This window comes from Perca fluviatilis, chromosome 3 (assembly GCF_010015445.1).
Source record: "Perca fluviatilis chromosome 3, GENO_Pfluv_1.0, whole genome shotgun sequence".
Lineage (NCBI taxonomy): Eukaryota > Metazoa > Chordata > Actinopteri > Perciformes > Percidae > Perca > Perca fluviatilis.
The window spans coordinates 26,480-39,784 of record NC_053114.1 but is presented as its reverse complement, the minus strand read 5'-3'; the positions used below and the strand labels follow the sequence as shown (position 1 = coordinate 39,784).

The window sequence follows — 13,305 nt, the reverse complement described above, 5'->3', positions numbered from 1 at the left end:
CTCCAAATACCTGAGGAAAAATGTCATTAGCACCACATAATAAAATTTACGGTTTTAGTTGAAAAGGAAGCTACAGAAATTGTGGCCAAGGTATTGTATATATACAATTTCACATGATCACGTTTTACTGTAGTTTTTTTTTTAAACTATTTGTCTTAGTCATTGTCACATTTAACCCTTGTGTTGGATTGCCTTGTCCTTCTGGGTCAAAATTGAAAATTCACTTTTTTTAGCGTTTTTTTCTGGCCCATTTGTCGCTTTTTTAAAAGGTTTTTGTCAAAAAAGCTTTCAAAGCTTTCTTTATTCATGGTCAATAAACCGAATTTATGACATTATACCTATTTTTTTTAGGTAAAAAGGCAGAAATTATTAATTATTTTGACTAACAGTTAAGATCAGAGGATGTTGAGTGGATCACAGACTGGTGTATGTTAAAGTTTAGTCAGGATACTTTTTTAAAACCATTTAATTTATTTTTTTCAAATGCTATAAAATTGAATATAACATACCAAAATTCAATGCAAGTTATCATTAATTTTACCTGCATATAACGTTGTATGGAACCCATAAAACATATCCATGCATCCATGATAACTTTCTGCAATTTGGTTGAAACACATTTTTTATATAAAAAACTTTTTCAAAAGGGTCAAATTTGAGGGTTAAAAGTCCATATACCTTGAGGATACTCAGAAACATTTAGCTATTTACCACTTAAAAAAAAATTATGTTGGAACGTGAGGACGCTGACGTGAATATCGCCGCTTCACAATCTGCGAAATTGATATTTTGTTGTGTTTTCTAGTAAATTAAGTACCCTAAGTTTTAGATTAGGTGTTGGTCATTCTCAAAACCTTTAATTCTCCTGCTGTGACTTATCAATTCTGGAATCTGTGCTGCTGCCAGCCTGTGTAGCGTAGCTACGTTACAGTACAGATCCACTTTTGCGACACGACTGTCGCGTGGTGTCGTGACGTCATATAGCCATGGTTGATGCTCCACGCCCCTAACCAGCAGCTGATTGAACGAACGCGTGACGTGGGTGTGTCTACTCGAGAATTTCAACAGTGTCGTGGCGGCTCGTTGAGAATATGATCTCGTATTTTACAAAAATAGTTCACCGAAATGTGTTTCTGAAAACATTTTAAGCGAGAAATAGGCCATGCAGTTGCTGAATATGTCTTCATTTCAGATCAACAAAGGTCAGTTTGAAAGATTTTCGTCTACTTCTACTGGATAGTCGCGTCGCGTTCAACGCGATTCATTTGCATAAAGCTGGGCATCGGCCAGCTTTTTGACAGCAGGCTGAGGAGCTGGTCTCCGTAGCAGGTGAAGCTGGCTAGTGTGTGGAGTATTCCGTCTGTAATAAAGTGTCCTGCATATTCTCAGATCTGTTCCAGTGTATCCCAGAGGTACACATGTGCGGTAGTTTGAATGCACATAATTGTTGTAAAAGTTTGCTGCTGAAAAGAGAGAGCTTAGCTTAGCAGCTTAGCTTCAAGATGGCTGACACTCGACTCACATCAGCTAGTGACAGTCCCACCCCCTATGGGCGGGTTGAAAACATGCAGAACTAGCTGGCTGTAGTCCATAACGTCTGGGCAAAAATGCCTCCGATGAAGCTAATTGACGATTTTTGCGTCATGAGAGGCTTTTTTCTAGACCCACAATACAGAGAAATCTAGTGTCAGGGGGACATGAGGGAGGGAAGCACGGCCATTAGAAAATACTACCGGGTTTCTACTGATACAAAGCTCAATGCTAATCTGTGAAGTATCCCTTTAATAAAGCTTTAATGACAATTTAACAAGGAAGATCTTTTCTCTCTCATTCTCCCTTCATTTTTCTACTGGTGAATTTGCACCATTTCTCTCTAATCTTCATCTCCTTTTCTAAACTGTCCGAATACACAAGCCATTTGTCTGGCCATTGGCCAATCGTCTGTCTGCTGGCATTTTTCGAGCCAATGGGTGACAGGATGATGGTATTTAAAAACTGCCTTGCGTCATTTTATCTTCCAGACTATTGTGCTACCCATCACCACTGTCATCATCACCATGACCTTAAGGATGCTGGATTGACTTCACCACCAGGGGATTCTGTCTGTCTGTCTGTCTGTCTGTCTGACTACCTTTATCACATCTTTGTGGACCTACGTCTAATAAAGATGACATATTCTGATGGAGTCTAATAATTTCTCTGGTCCTAACTCAACAAATATTATTACACATTTCCAAGAGGCGTATTTATATGTTGAAAAGTTTTCAATGCTATCTGTAATGATCCATTAAGAGTAGGCAGATTCTCCTGCTACAGTGGGAGTGAAAATGAAAAATCAATAAATCAACTAAAACCATGCTGTTTTCTTTCTGTAATAATCCTCATGCAGCCTACTTGAAAACAGTTTTCATCTACTACATTTTAATAATTGTTTTGGTATGGTGATCCTCTTTTCATTTGTCATCACTCATTGGATTTGGTGTGTTATATTTAACACTGTTTTTTTCACAATGGCCTCCAGAAAAAAAAAAAAAAAAAACATCAACCTTGTCTGTGCAGCTTCAGGCACAGTGAGAGCATACAACTGTGTGTTTGGGGCAACAAAACTAACATAGGGGACAATCCACACTCAAACAGGCAAACTGACATGAGACTGACAGATGGGATGAGAGCAACCGAGCCTGCTCTCTCCCTACAAACCCCTTAGCTGAAATGTTCCCTATACACTCTCCACATACACAGAAGCCAAACAGTTTGTTTCATGTGCTGAGAGTGACAACACTCAATGACGTGTCGTTTGTTGTTGTTGCTGTCAGAACGCTCTAATGTTTGCCCGTCAAGGAGCCATTTTGGATTCTGAACTGTGTGAGACCCCTGCAAGGGGATGAGTCATCAATCCACCCACACACACACACACACACACACACACACACACACACACACACACACACACACACACACACACACACACACACACACACACACACCTCCAGCGAGAGATCTCTCACATTCAACTATCAGGGATATAATTAGCTCCCTGGATAGGAAGACATGAAGAAGCGTAGAGAGAGAGATGGCTTTTCAACCAAACAATATTCCCAGCAATCTGTTATAGCGATTCTATATGATGTAAATCATACGTTATATCACGATACAATATTTTATCGATTCTTAGGACAACAATGCAATATTTAATGATATCACAAAGTATGCCAAGATATGACTTCGATTTGATTCAATTCAGGGGCCTGCGGCCGATATGAGACGATACATAAGTCCATTTAACCCAATCAGTTGTATTTATATATATTTACAAAAAGCAACAAAAAAAATTATTTGATAATTTCATTTGTGAGATCTTCCAAAAACAAACTAGGCTGCAACTAACGATTATTTTAATAATCGATTAATCTGTCGATTATTTTTTCAATCAATCGATGAATCGGATAAAAAAAACAAAAAACATTAATTAACTCAATACATACTTACATACATACTTGTTGTTTTAGTTAATAGTTGTGTAAAGGTAAGTAACCCAAAGAGCAGATACAGACAAGACACACACACACACACACACACACACACACACACACACACACACACACACACACACACACACACACACACACACACGTTCACTTGAAGCTTATTCATTAAATTATTACCATCATTGTAGTAAGTGCAAGTTAAATTCATTTATACACCACATTTAAACACAGCTTAAGATGACCAAGTGCTATAAAAGAACTTTAAAATTAAATTAAAAAGTACAACGCACACACATATATTTGTCAACAATAACTGATATGGGACAAAGCACAGAATATATACATGACATCAGATTGAAAAATGAATGGGCCAAAAAAGGCGAGAGAATAAAACCGTATCTTCAGTCTTGTAAACTATACCACCCCTGCTTTACTACTGTTATTAACGAGCTAGCTAACTTGTCATGCTAGTCAGCTGGATAATGAGTAAACAATACACCAGAAGAGCTACTGGAGGGAAGGTACGTTCCTCACTTCAAACCGGAACAAAAGTAGGATTGTGTAGTGACTTTACCCTGCTGTCGACCTCCCTTCCTCCACATCAAGGACTCCAACATGTTTACGTTTTAGGTGCTGAATCATCACCGTGGTGCACCCGTGCCATGCCATGTCGCTTTTGCTTATCTTGCAATTAACACGTTTTCGATTTATTTAGTGTGAAATGTGTGGCGTTATATATTGTCACATTCCTGAGCAAGTAATTGTATGTTTTGAGCACAGATAACTTTATTTTGCAAGCACATTACATTGATTTTTGAACAGAAATTTACACTCGCAAAAAATTATTTAGTTTGAGTAAACAAAAACCTATTTCGTGCACAATAAATGTATTTCCATATCTTTCTCTGCTCGCAGGTAGACGCTGCTGCGCTCTGGTCACATCTCCCTCGCTCTCAACCTTTTCTCTCTGTGCGCTCAACTCTAGACTACTGTTGACGAACTGACCGAAGAGCCGGTTAATTAACCCGAGTAGTGTCACTGAACCGGGAGAATCGAGTGCCATACGTCAATGAACCGACTCACTCCTGTTTTTTTCTTTGATCTCGTTCGTGCCGTTGTGTGTGTAGCTGGTATTCTTCTGCTACTGTGTGTGTAGTAATCTAGCTCATTAGCACCTCCACTGGAGTGGTGGTGGTAGAATCAATCAGGAAATGAGCTACCTAGACCCATAGACCGCGCACCATGGTTACTGAACAAGACCGAATGTAACCGTGCAACCGGCTGGCCCGCTCAAGTCTAATGTAATCAATAGTGTCTTGGTTCTCGGCAAGTTTGAGTTATCAAGCCTTGTTTCTGGTGCATCTTAGATGATTGTGTTCATGGCAATTCACACATTATTGATGGGGAAGTACATCACATACAAATTCACATCATGTTATCTTGGTAGTTATGTTAAGTTAAATGTTAGAGAAGGGAATGTTGCTACGTGGTAGCTAGGCTGTCACGCTGTTTTGCGAGTGTTAATATCTGTTCAAAATCAATGTAATGTGCTTGCAAAATAAAGTTCTCTGTGCTCAAAACATACAATTACTCACTCAGGAATGTGACACATATATAACGCCATAGAAATGCTCCCACACCTTGGATGACCCCCAATTTCCACCGGCTGCGTAACGGCTGCGTAACAGCTCCTGAACGGCGGCGGCGGAGTCATCAGGTTTCCATTAAAGTCAGTGGGTGTATTTCCACTGACTGCAGAACGGCTGCGTTCCGACTGCGTCCCAGCTCCGGCGGTCCGCAGCCCTCCGGAGCAGATACGCAGAGCTTCTAGTTTTGCCGGACGCTGGAGAGCTCCGCAGCAACTCAAGTCAGCACACGACAGATAGTGCGGGACAGGAAGTCGAGCACAGAAGCAAAATAAAACATCCGGTTAATTTTCAAAATGAAACGCACCGTGCACACGGCGGATCATATTTCCCTGCACTACACCTTGAAAACACAGCACGGAGTTGTTTCTCCTCTACTCCTCTGAATGGAAACTAACCGTTTCCATTGGTATTGAGGGATGGCGGAGCACGCAGCAGACATGCAGTGGAGACGTTCTGCATCCAGTGGAAATCCTAGCTTGTACTGATTTCTCCGCCATGTGTTTCAGAACAATGTTACGGGTCTCTCTGGTCTCTCTCCGTATTTCCTCTACACTCGCTCTGCTCTTTTTTCTTTTCTTTCGCTCCGCTCCGCGCTGCGCCAAGTGCCGTAATAGTTGCCCTACTCCTGCTTCACACACATCTTTATCAACTCGGCAGCACAGAAGAGCTATACAATCAACTCAATTTTAAGATTAGTGTTACCAATTCAGTATTCAACCAAATGTCTCCCCTTCTGTTCCTGAGTATGGCGTTGACTAATGGCCAGAAAAGCATTTTTGGAGAAGATTATGATGTCACAGTTGCCCTTATATAAAATGTCATCACTTCATCATTTTATCCTATACGACATCACAGGGACCTTAACCTTTGACCTCCAAACTCAAATCATCATTGAGTCCAAGTGGATGTTTGTGCAAAAATTCCCCGAGGTGTTCCTGAGATATCGCATTCACAAGCTTGGGACGCAAGTACGTAAACATAATGCCTCCGGCCACGGCTGTCGCCGGCACGGAGGCATACAATCTCTATCTGCTCCAATAAACGACACTGAAAAAAAGCCCCTCGACCCTCCTGTTGCCTTGGTTACAGTAGCAGAGCTGAAGTGAGGAGGAGGAGGTGATGAGGGTTTCACTGGGAACAGAGCCGGAGAGATCTGACAGAATAATACATTTACCTCTGCTTATTTTCTCTCTGTACCACCCCACATCTCCCTTTCTCATAGTAGCACTTCATACTCGCTCCAGTTTTCATTAATGACACTCATTTCTATGTTCTATGCCAATAAAACTTGAAAACCAGGGTGGTAGTGGGTCTGTGGCGCCCAAAACTTTCTTTTCCAAAAAAAGTCTCCAGTTTAGCAAAGTCTTAGAGGACTGAAACAAACAGTAAACAGCTCAGAGTGAATTATTCAGATAACCAGGATGCAACGACGGGCCAATCGTATGTGATCAGACTCTAGGTTTTTACAGAGCGGCTCTGTCGCCGTCTATCAGGCCCTCTGCCTCTGGCCTCTTTCCTCTGCTGACAGGAAGCTGAATGCAGCAGCTGTTCAGGACAAAATGACACTTACTTTAAGAACGGAGCATTTAAAATGGAGACTTTGTGTAAGCCTCATTATTTTTAGTGTTTTAGTTTTCTAAAGATCAGAGAAATTATTATTAATATAAATGGAATGAAAGGGATTTAAAGGTCCAATATGTAATACATTTACTGTAATAAATCCCAAAATGACCCCAATGCGTCATCAGATATTAAGGAAACATGCTAAGTTGAAACACTATCTTTTCTGACAACAATGCCAGTATTTTCTCCTTTGGAAATTTCCGTTCGGTGACTGAATGTGTGTTTGAGTGTTGGTATCAACTGCCCAGTTTGACAGCCAGGCTGAGTTGCCAGATATACCTGGAAACATGTAAACCCAGCGCGCTACAGCTGTTTACAACGTGTAGCCTGTTCAGCAGCCGTAGCCGACGTGAGTGAGTTATCTCAAGCCAAGAGAGGGGGGCTGTAGATCATGAAGAGAGGACCGTGAGTTTGCAGTGGGTTTAGCAATTGTTGCTGTAATTCTTATTTTGTTTTTTGGGGGGGCTTTTTTTCCCTTAATTAGATAGTGACAGTGGATAGACAGGAAAGGTGGGAGAGAGATGGGGGATGACACGCAGCAAAGGGGCGCAGGTTGGATTCGAACCGCTGCAAAGGACTCAGCCTACGTGGGGCGCACGCTCTACTAGGTGAGCTAGAGGCCGCCCCAGTAGTGTTAATTTCGTCAGACGAGACAAGACTAAATGTTTCGTCAACAACCATTTTTTCCATGACTAAGACGAGACGATGACGAGACTGCGCCAATGTCCAAAAACGCTGACTAAGACTAAATTAACATGCATTATTGTTGATGAAAAAAGACGAGACTAAAATGTTTTGCATAAAATAAAAACTAAGATAAAATCTCTCTTCATTTTCGTCTACAATCGTCTCTACTTTTCCATCATGAGATAAAATATTCAGCTATTACTAGGGTTGGGTACCGAGACCCGGTGCTAATACGGCCCCGACCGGTGCCTTAACGGCCGTTATCTACCGGACCGAATAGCAACGTGGATTTTGGTGCCACTTAAATGCCTGCGCTTCTCTCTGATGCTCCTAAACGGACGTTAGAGGCAACCGAAACATCGCTGCACGGGACGCTAGTTAACACTACACCTGACAGCAGGTAATGTTAGCCTACCGTTAGCTAGTTAACACTACACGCTACACGCTAGCAGCTGTAGTAAAATGCTGACAGCTAAACGGTGTAAAGTTTGTCTGTATTTCACCGTGTAGGATTCCAACAGGGGGACGTACGACAGTCTGCAGCTGCCGTTGTCTGAAAAACAACACAGATGTTGCATTCACTTCAAACTCGCCTCATTCAAAGTTATTGTAAAATACCCTTTTCCTATTCAGTGGTTGTTTTTGTCGTTTAACAGGAATTTACTGGTGAAATAAAGAAGAGGCTTGATATTTATATAACTTTATATCATTTATTTTTATATGACTATTTGACTGAAATGGTTATCAGAAATAATCTCAGAAATAATTAGTTATTTAAAAAAAGACTAAAATGTTTTGACTAAAACTTGACTAAGATATATTGAGTTCTCTTTTGACTAAAATTAGACGAGACTTTTAGTCGACTAAAACTTGACTAACAAAAAAGGATATGTGAATGACTAAATATGACTAAAACTAACAAGGACATTTGTCAGAAGACTAAGACTAAGACTAAATTAAAAATAGGTGACAAAATTAACACTACGCCCCAGTTGCCATAATTCTAAGACAAAGTGTGTTCAGTCGGGTGGAGAGGACGGCAAAGATTTTAGCGGTTCTCACCGTAATTCTAAGCTGAAAAAGTGTGTCTGTCGGCACGGGCTTTTATGACTGTCAATATAGCCAGCATCTAACGTTAGCTACTCCGCTGTGCTGTGGAGTAATGTCTGGCTATGGGAGACTAGCGTCTCTAGCTAGTCTTTAGCAACATTGTTGTGGATACTCCTTCAGCGCCCTTTGGAGGAGGGTAAAGGGGCAAAGCGAGACTATGGATGCTGCGGTCTCAGCCTGGCAACCTCTGTGAACTTGGAGTCTGGTAAGGAGGGGGCGGGGGAGACGACTCGCTCCAGTATTTTCAATTGTTACTTCAGTAACTATTTTAAACACTAGTTGTCAGTATTACATATTGCACCTTAAAAAAAAAATCTAAAATCTTAAAATTGTAGCCTCTTCTCTTCCTCTTGTAGACGTTGGCACATAATCAGCAGCTCCTCTTTGTTTTCTGAAAATGTTAACTGAGGAAACTAGTAAAAACAGAATGATGGGTTTATGTGTTCTGGAAATGAATTCCTTTCACTCTGAGGAATTGCATTACATCATACATGTCATTATGCCAATGTTAACCCTTTCTGTCCAATAAATTTAAAAGTCCTTTGAGAGCTGTATTCAGATATAGTATTATGTTTCCCTTTCATTCATGTGGACGAGCAATCAGCTTGGTAGAACTATACACATACACTATGTCCCCATACACAGGAAGAGCTGTATATTAACTACTTCACTACTCTACTTAAGTACTAAAAGGTTGCATCTCGACTCTACTGGAGTATTATTTTTTTCTCCTACTTCCACTTTTACTTGAGTACGTATTTTCGATGAATGAAATACTTTTACTCCGATACATTTTTTATGTGCTGCACATTACTCGTTACTATTGTGAATTCCTCATGCTGCGGAGACTGTGGAGGTTACAGTGTGTGTAGTTACGGCTACGTTACTTCCGTACGCTATTTACGTAATTTACATAAGAAATCCCAGAGATCACATCATGTTTCTTTTCATTACAGTTGCCCGTTGAGAAGTCAGAGACGATGTAAGTTTGTATTCTTTCTATTTAGCCATTGTTGCAGCAGAGTAATCTATTCCTGAGTTGTTTGAGTCTGCAGTGAGTCCTGAATGTTAACCCTTTGACCCTGTGATGTGAAGCTGATCTAGTTTATCTGGATGTCTGACCCTGTGATGTGAAGCTGATCTAGTTTATCTGGATGTTTGACCCTGTGATGTGAAGCTGATCTAGTTTATCTGGATGTTTGACCCTGTGATGTGAAGCTGATCTAGTTTATCTGGATGTTTGACCCTGTGATGTGAAGCTGATCTAGTTTATCTGGATGTTTGACCCTGTGATGTGAAGCTGATCTAGTTTATCTGTGTGTTGCTAGCTGGCTAACTTTCCTGTAGCTACATCACACATGTTACTAGCTAGTGTGGGATACGTTTTTTGGGGCTTTAATCGTTACTGTGCTGGAGAGGATGTTTATTTTACTTGCACAGTGTGATAATTGTACATTTTATTTCAGTATTTGTTAATATTTGTTATTTTTAATATAATATAATTAATATTTGTTCATTCCTTTGGCTACAGCCTTGGCTAAACATTTGACATAATATAAACAATATGATATTCAAACTTTTGACTGCTTTCTTTAATAACTAAATAACACAATACTTTCAGTCTTGAGTAGTACATTTTAAAATTAACTACTTGCAATACTTAAGTACAAAAAATGTTGAATACTTTAGTACTTCTACTTAAGTGCGGTGCTTAAAGAGCACTTCTACTTCTACTCAAGTCACTTTTTTGATAGAGCACTTGTACTTTTACTCAAGTATGGGTCTCTAGTACTTTATACACGTCTGTACACAGGACATAAGTCAAGACCAGCAGCAGTGTTGTTCTGCCGTGAAATATTGAGAAAAGACGGTAAACCTTGCATCAGCACAACCTGGCTGTTTGCACCTCAACATCAGTAGTAACTTTGACCTTGTTTGTCAGCGATTTCTCCCAGTGCAACCAATGAGATGAGAGCTGACGTACCCTGAAAACAACACACAAGACTCAGAGTTCCCAAAACTATACAGTATCAACTCCAGATCATACCACAATCTTGGCAGGGAGAACGTTTGAATGTCAGCAGTATTGGTGCTACCAGATTTGTGAATAGGGGTGTCACGATTCTCCAAATCCTCGATTCAATTATATTTTCAATTCTAAGGTCGCGGTTCGATTAGATTCTCGATTTTTACATTTATTTTCTTTAAAGCACAGGTTGCTATTCCATTTTTAGGCTAGACTTTTATGCAATATAATATCTGACCTTTGTTCACAATGTACCACACTACATTGTCAGATTTAAAACATTTATTAACAACATAATGTAACAATAACTTATATCTATAACCAGGGCCGGTGATTGCTATAGGCGAACTAGGCGATTGCCTAGGGCGTCAAATGTTCCCGTGACGTGACGTTTCCGGTCTATGGTTCAGACTCAAACACACGGAGCTCTGAAGCAGACCTGTGCGTCGCTTGGTTTATTTAATGAGATCAACTACCTCTTTATGGAGGCCACTTACCTTTATATCTGGGCCATTGCAGTTGAGGCTCATCCCGCACTCATCTGTGATCTCTGTAATCTCTGACAGGTCGTCATCTTCAAACTCATCCAGGCTGATGTCATGGGTCAACCTGGTTGACAGGGAGGATTAGAGTGAGAAGGGGAGGAGATGAGAGAAGAAGAAAAATCAATGTTAATCCTTTAGCACTTGTCCAAAGCCGCAGTACATCTCAAAATCTTTTGTTGACCCAATTATCTGTGTGACAGGGTGGCAACTCCAGGCCTAAATCCAAGCCCAATGACACATGGACATGGTTCACAAGCTCTGGTCACACCTGTCAACATAAAACTGTAGCTAAGAATACGCTTTCCATGTTTTTCTGGGATGTAATTAAGAATATATACATATTTCTTAGATAAATATTCACTAATGAACTGTGTTAACTCAATTCAATAGGCAGTATTAATATATAGAAACATGGCCTCATGGGAGAAACTGTAATTGGTGATAAATATACATTAATAAATCTACCCAAATATACTTGAAAAGCATTATAGTGTGTTATAAGCCATTTATAAAATGTTTATATAGTATTAAAAATGTTAAATACGGGGGGGGGGTTCAAAGTAAAGTGTTATCATTATTGTTAAAACAATTTTAGCTCTTCACTACTTTATCAAAGCTTACTTTTTTAATAAATAACGTATGCTCTTATTCTGAAAATACAATCACAAAACTTCTAGTATTTATTTTGGCCATTTCTGTGTATATTTCCATCTGCTATGTTTGTAAAAGCAGTGATGCCACGTAATGCGTTACTCTAATCTGACCACTTTTTTCAGTAACGAGTAATCTAACGCGTTACTATTTCCAAACCAGTAATCAGATTAAAGTTACTTATCCAAGTCACTGTGCGTTACTATTTTTGTCATTTTCCTTAGTAAAAATATATATTTTTGCTTTCTTCTTGTGTCTCGGGGAGTGAAGTCACGTATGCGACAAGTCACGTTTTCAGCTTGAGGACAGGTCACGTTACCACGCAGCGACACAAACGTAAACAACAATGGAGGGAGGAGAGAGATGGAAATACAGTCACTATTTTGAGTTTGTGTCAGCTAAAGACGGCAATATTAAGGTTGGTTGTACACTCTGTGCTGGTGGCGACAAAGTGCTATCTAGCTACAAAAACACTACGTCAAATTTGAAGAAACATTTGGAGTCGCAGCACTGCAGTCAAACTTACAGAGCAAGTCCCAGCAGGTGGTGGGAAGCAGAGAGCAGGAGGCCCCCCACCACCCAAACAACAAAAGCTGGACTTCGGTGCAAAACCAGTAAGTGGGGGAGAGTTGAAGAAGTTGGTCGGGCGGTATGTTGTAGCGGAAATGCTGCCCTTAAACACGGTTGACTCACTCTCTTTCGTGCCATAATAAACCAGATCCTACTACTGGCAACGCCGAGCTGCCTCACAGTAAACCGGTTGTCATTTTTATGTTGAGGCTGTGGGGGTGTTGTCGGCAGTTGCTGAATGTAAATAATAAAGTAACTTGTAATCTAACTTCGTTACTTTTAAAATCAAGTAATCTGTAAAGTAACTAAATTACTTTTATAATCAAGTAATCTGTAAAGTAACTAAGTTACTTTTTCAAAGTAACTGTGGCAACACTGTGTAAAAGTAAGTTGAGATTCTTCTCAAGTACAGGCAGGATGACAAAAAATAAAAGTGACTGGCTGGTTAAGTATTAGCAGTCTGTTTAAAGCTACAGTAAACACCTACAGTGATGTGATGATGAATCATAGTGGTAGTTGGAAATGTAACATCACAGATGGCAGCTCAACCTGAGAGAACAAAAATCACAACAAGCTTGTAAGAAGACTGAGCCAACCCTAACTCAATGACAGAACAAAATGTTTCTGAGGTACTTTTCCAGAGTGCAGAGTTTGAAATTATGCAAAATGCAAATGGTTATTTAACTGTGGGAATGTTCACATGACAGTGGGGCTGGGCAATGGACCAGGGATACCAAAACAATTCATAATCTGGGGACCAGAAATATTGAAAAATCAGGCCTGTTGTTAATATATCTAACCAACAATACTGGAAAACGTTTAAGTCGACAAAACAGCTAATCATACAAGGTACTCATTCACGTGCAAGCCTCTTCCAAAGCTGAACAACCTTCTCATTACAAAGCATCAGTATCTGCATCAGTTTTCTACCAGCATATCAACAAATTGTGGCAGTT

At 40.1% G+C, this 13,305-nt stretch overlaps 1 protein-coding gene across 4 annotated transcripts in view; it reads right to left on the bottom strand.

Moving 5' to 3' along the window:
* Positions 1 to 13,305, bottom strand: part of mapk8ip1b (mitogen-activated protein kinase 8 interacting protein 1b) — a 72,584-nt gene that overhangs the window by 44,642 nt on the left and 14,637 nt on the right. For 3 of the 4 annotated variants that reach the window (XM_039795138.1, XM_039795137.1, XM_039795136.1), the window contains one exon: positions 11,081 to 11,192. In XM_039795138.1, the coding sequence (XP_039651072.1) occupies positions 11,081 to 11,192 (112 nt within the window). Of the gene's footprint in view, positions 1 to 11,080; positions 11,193 to 13,305 lie in introns of those variants that run through there. The other variant, XM_039795139.1, reaches the window with a different exon arrangement.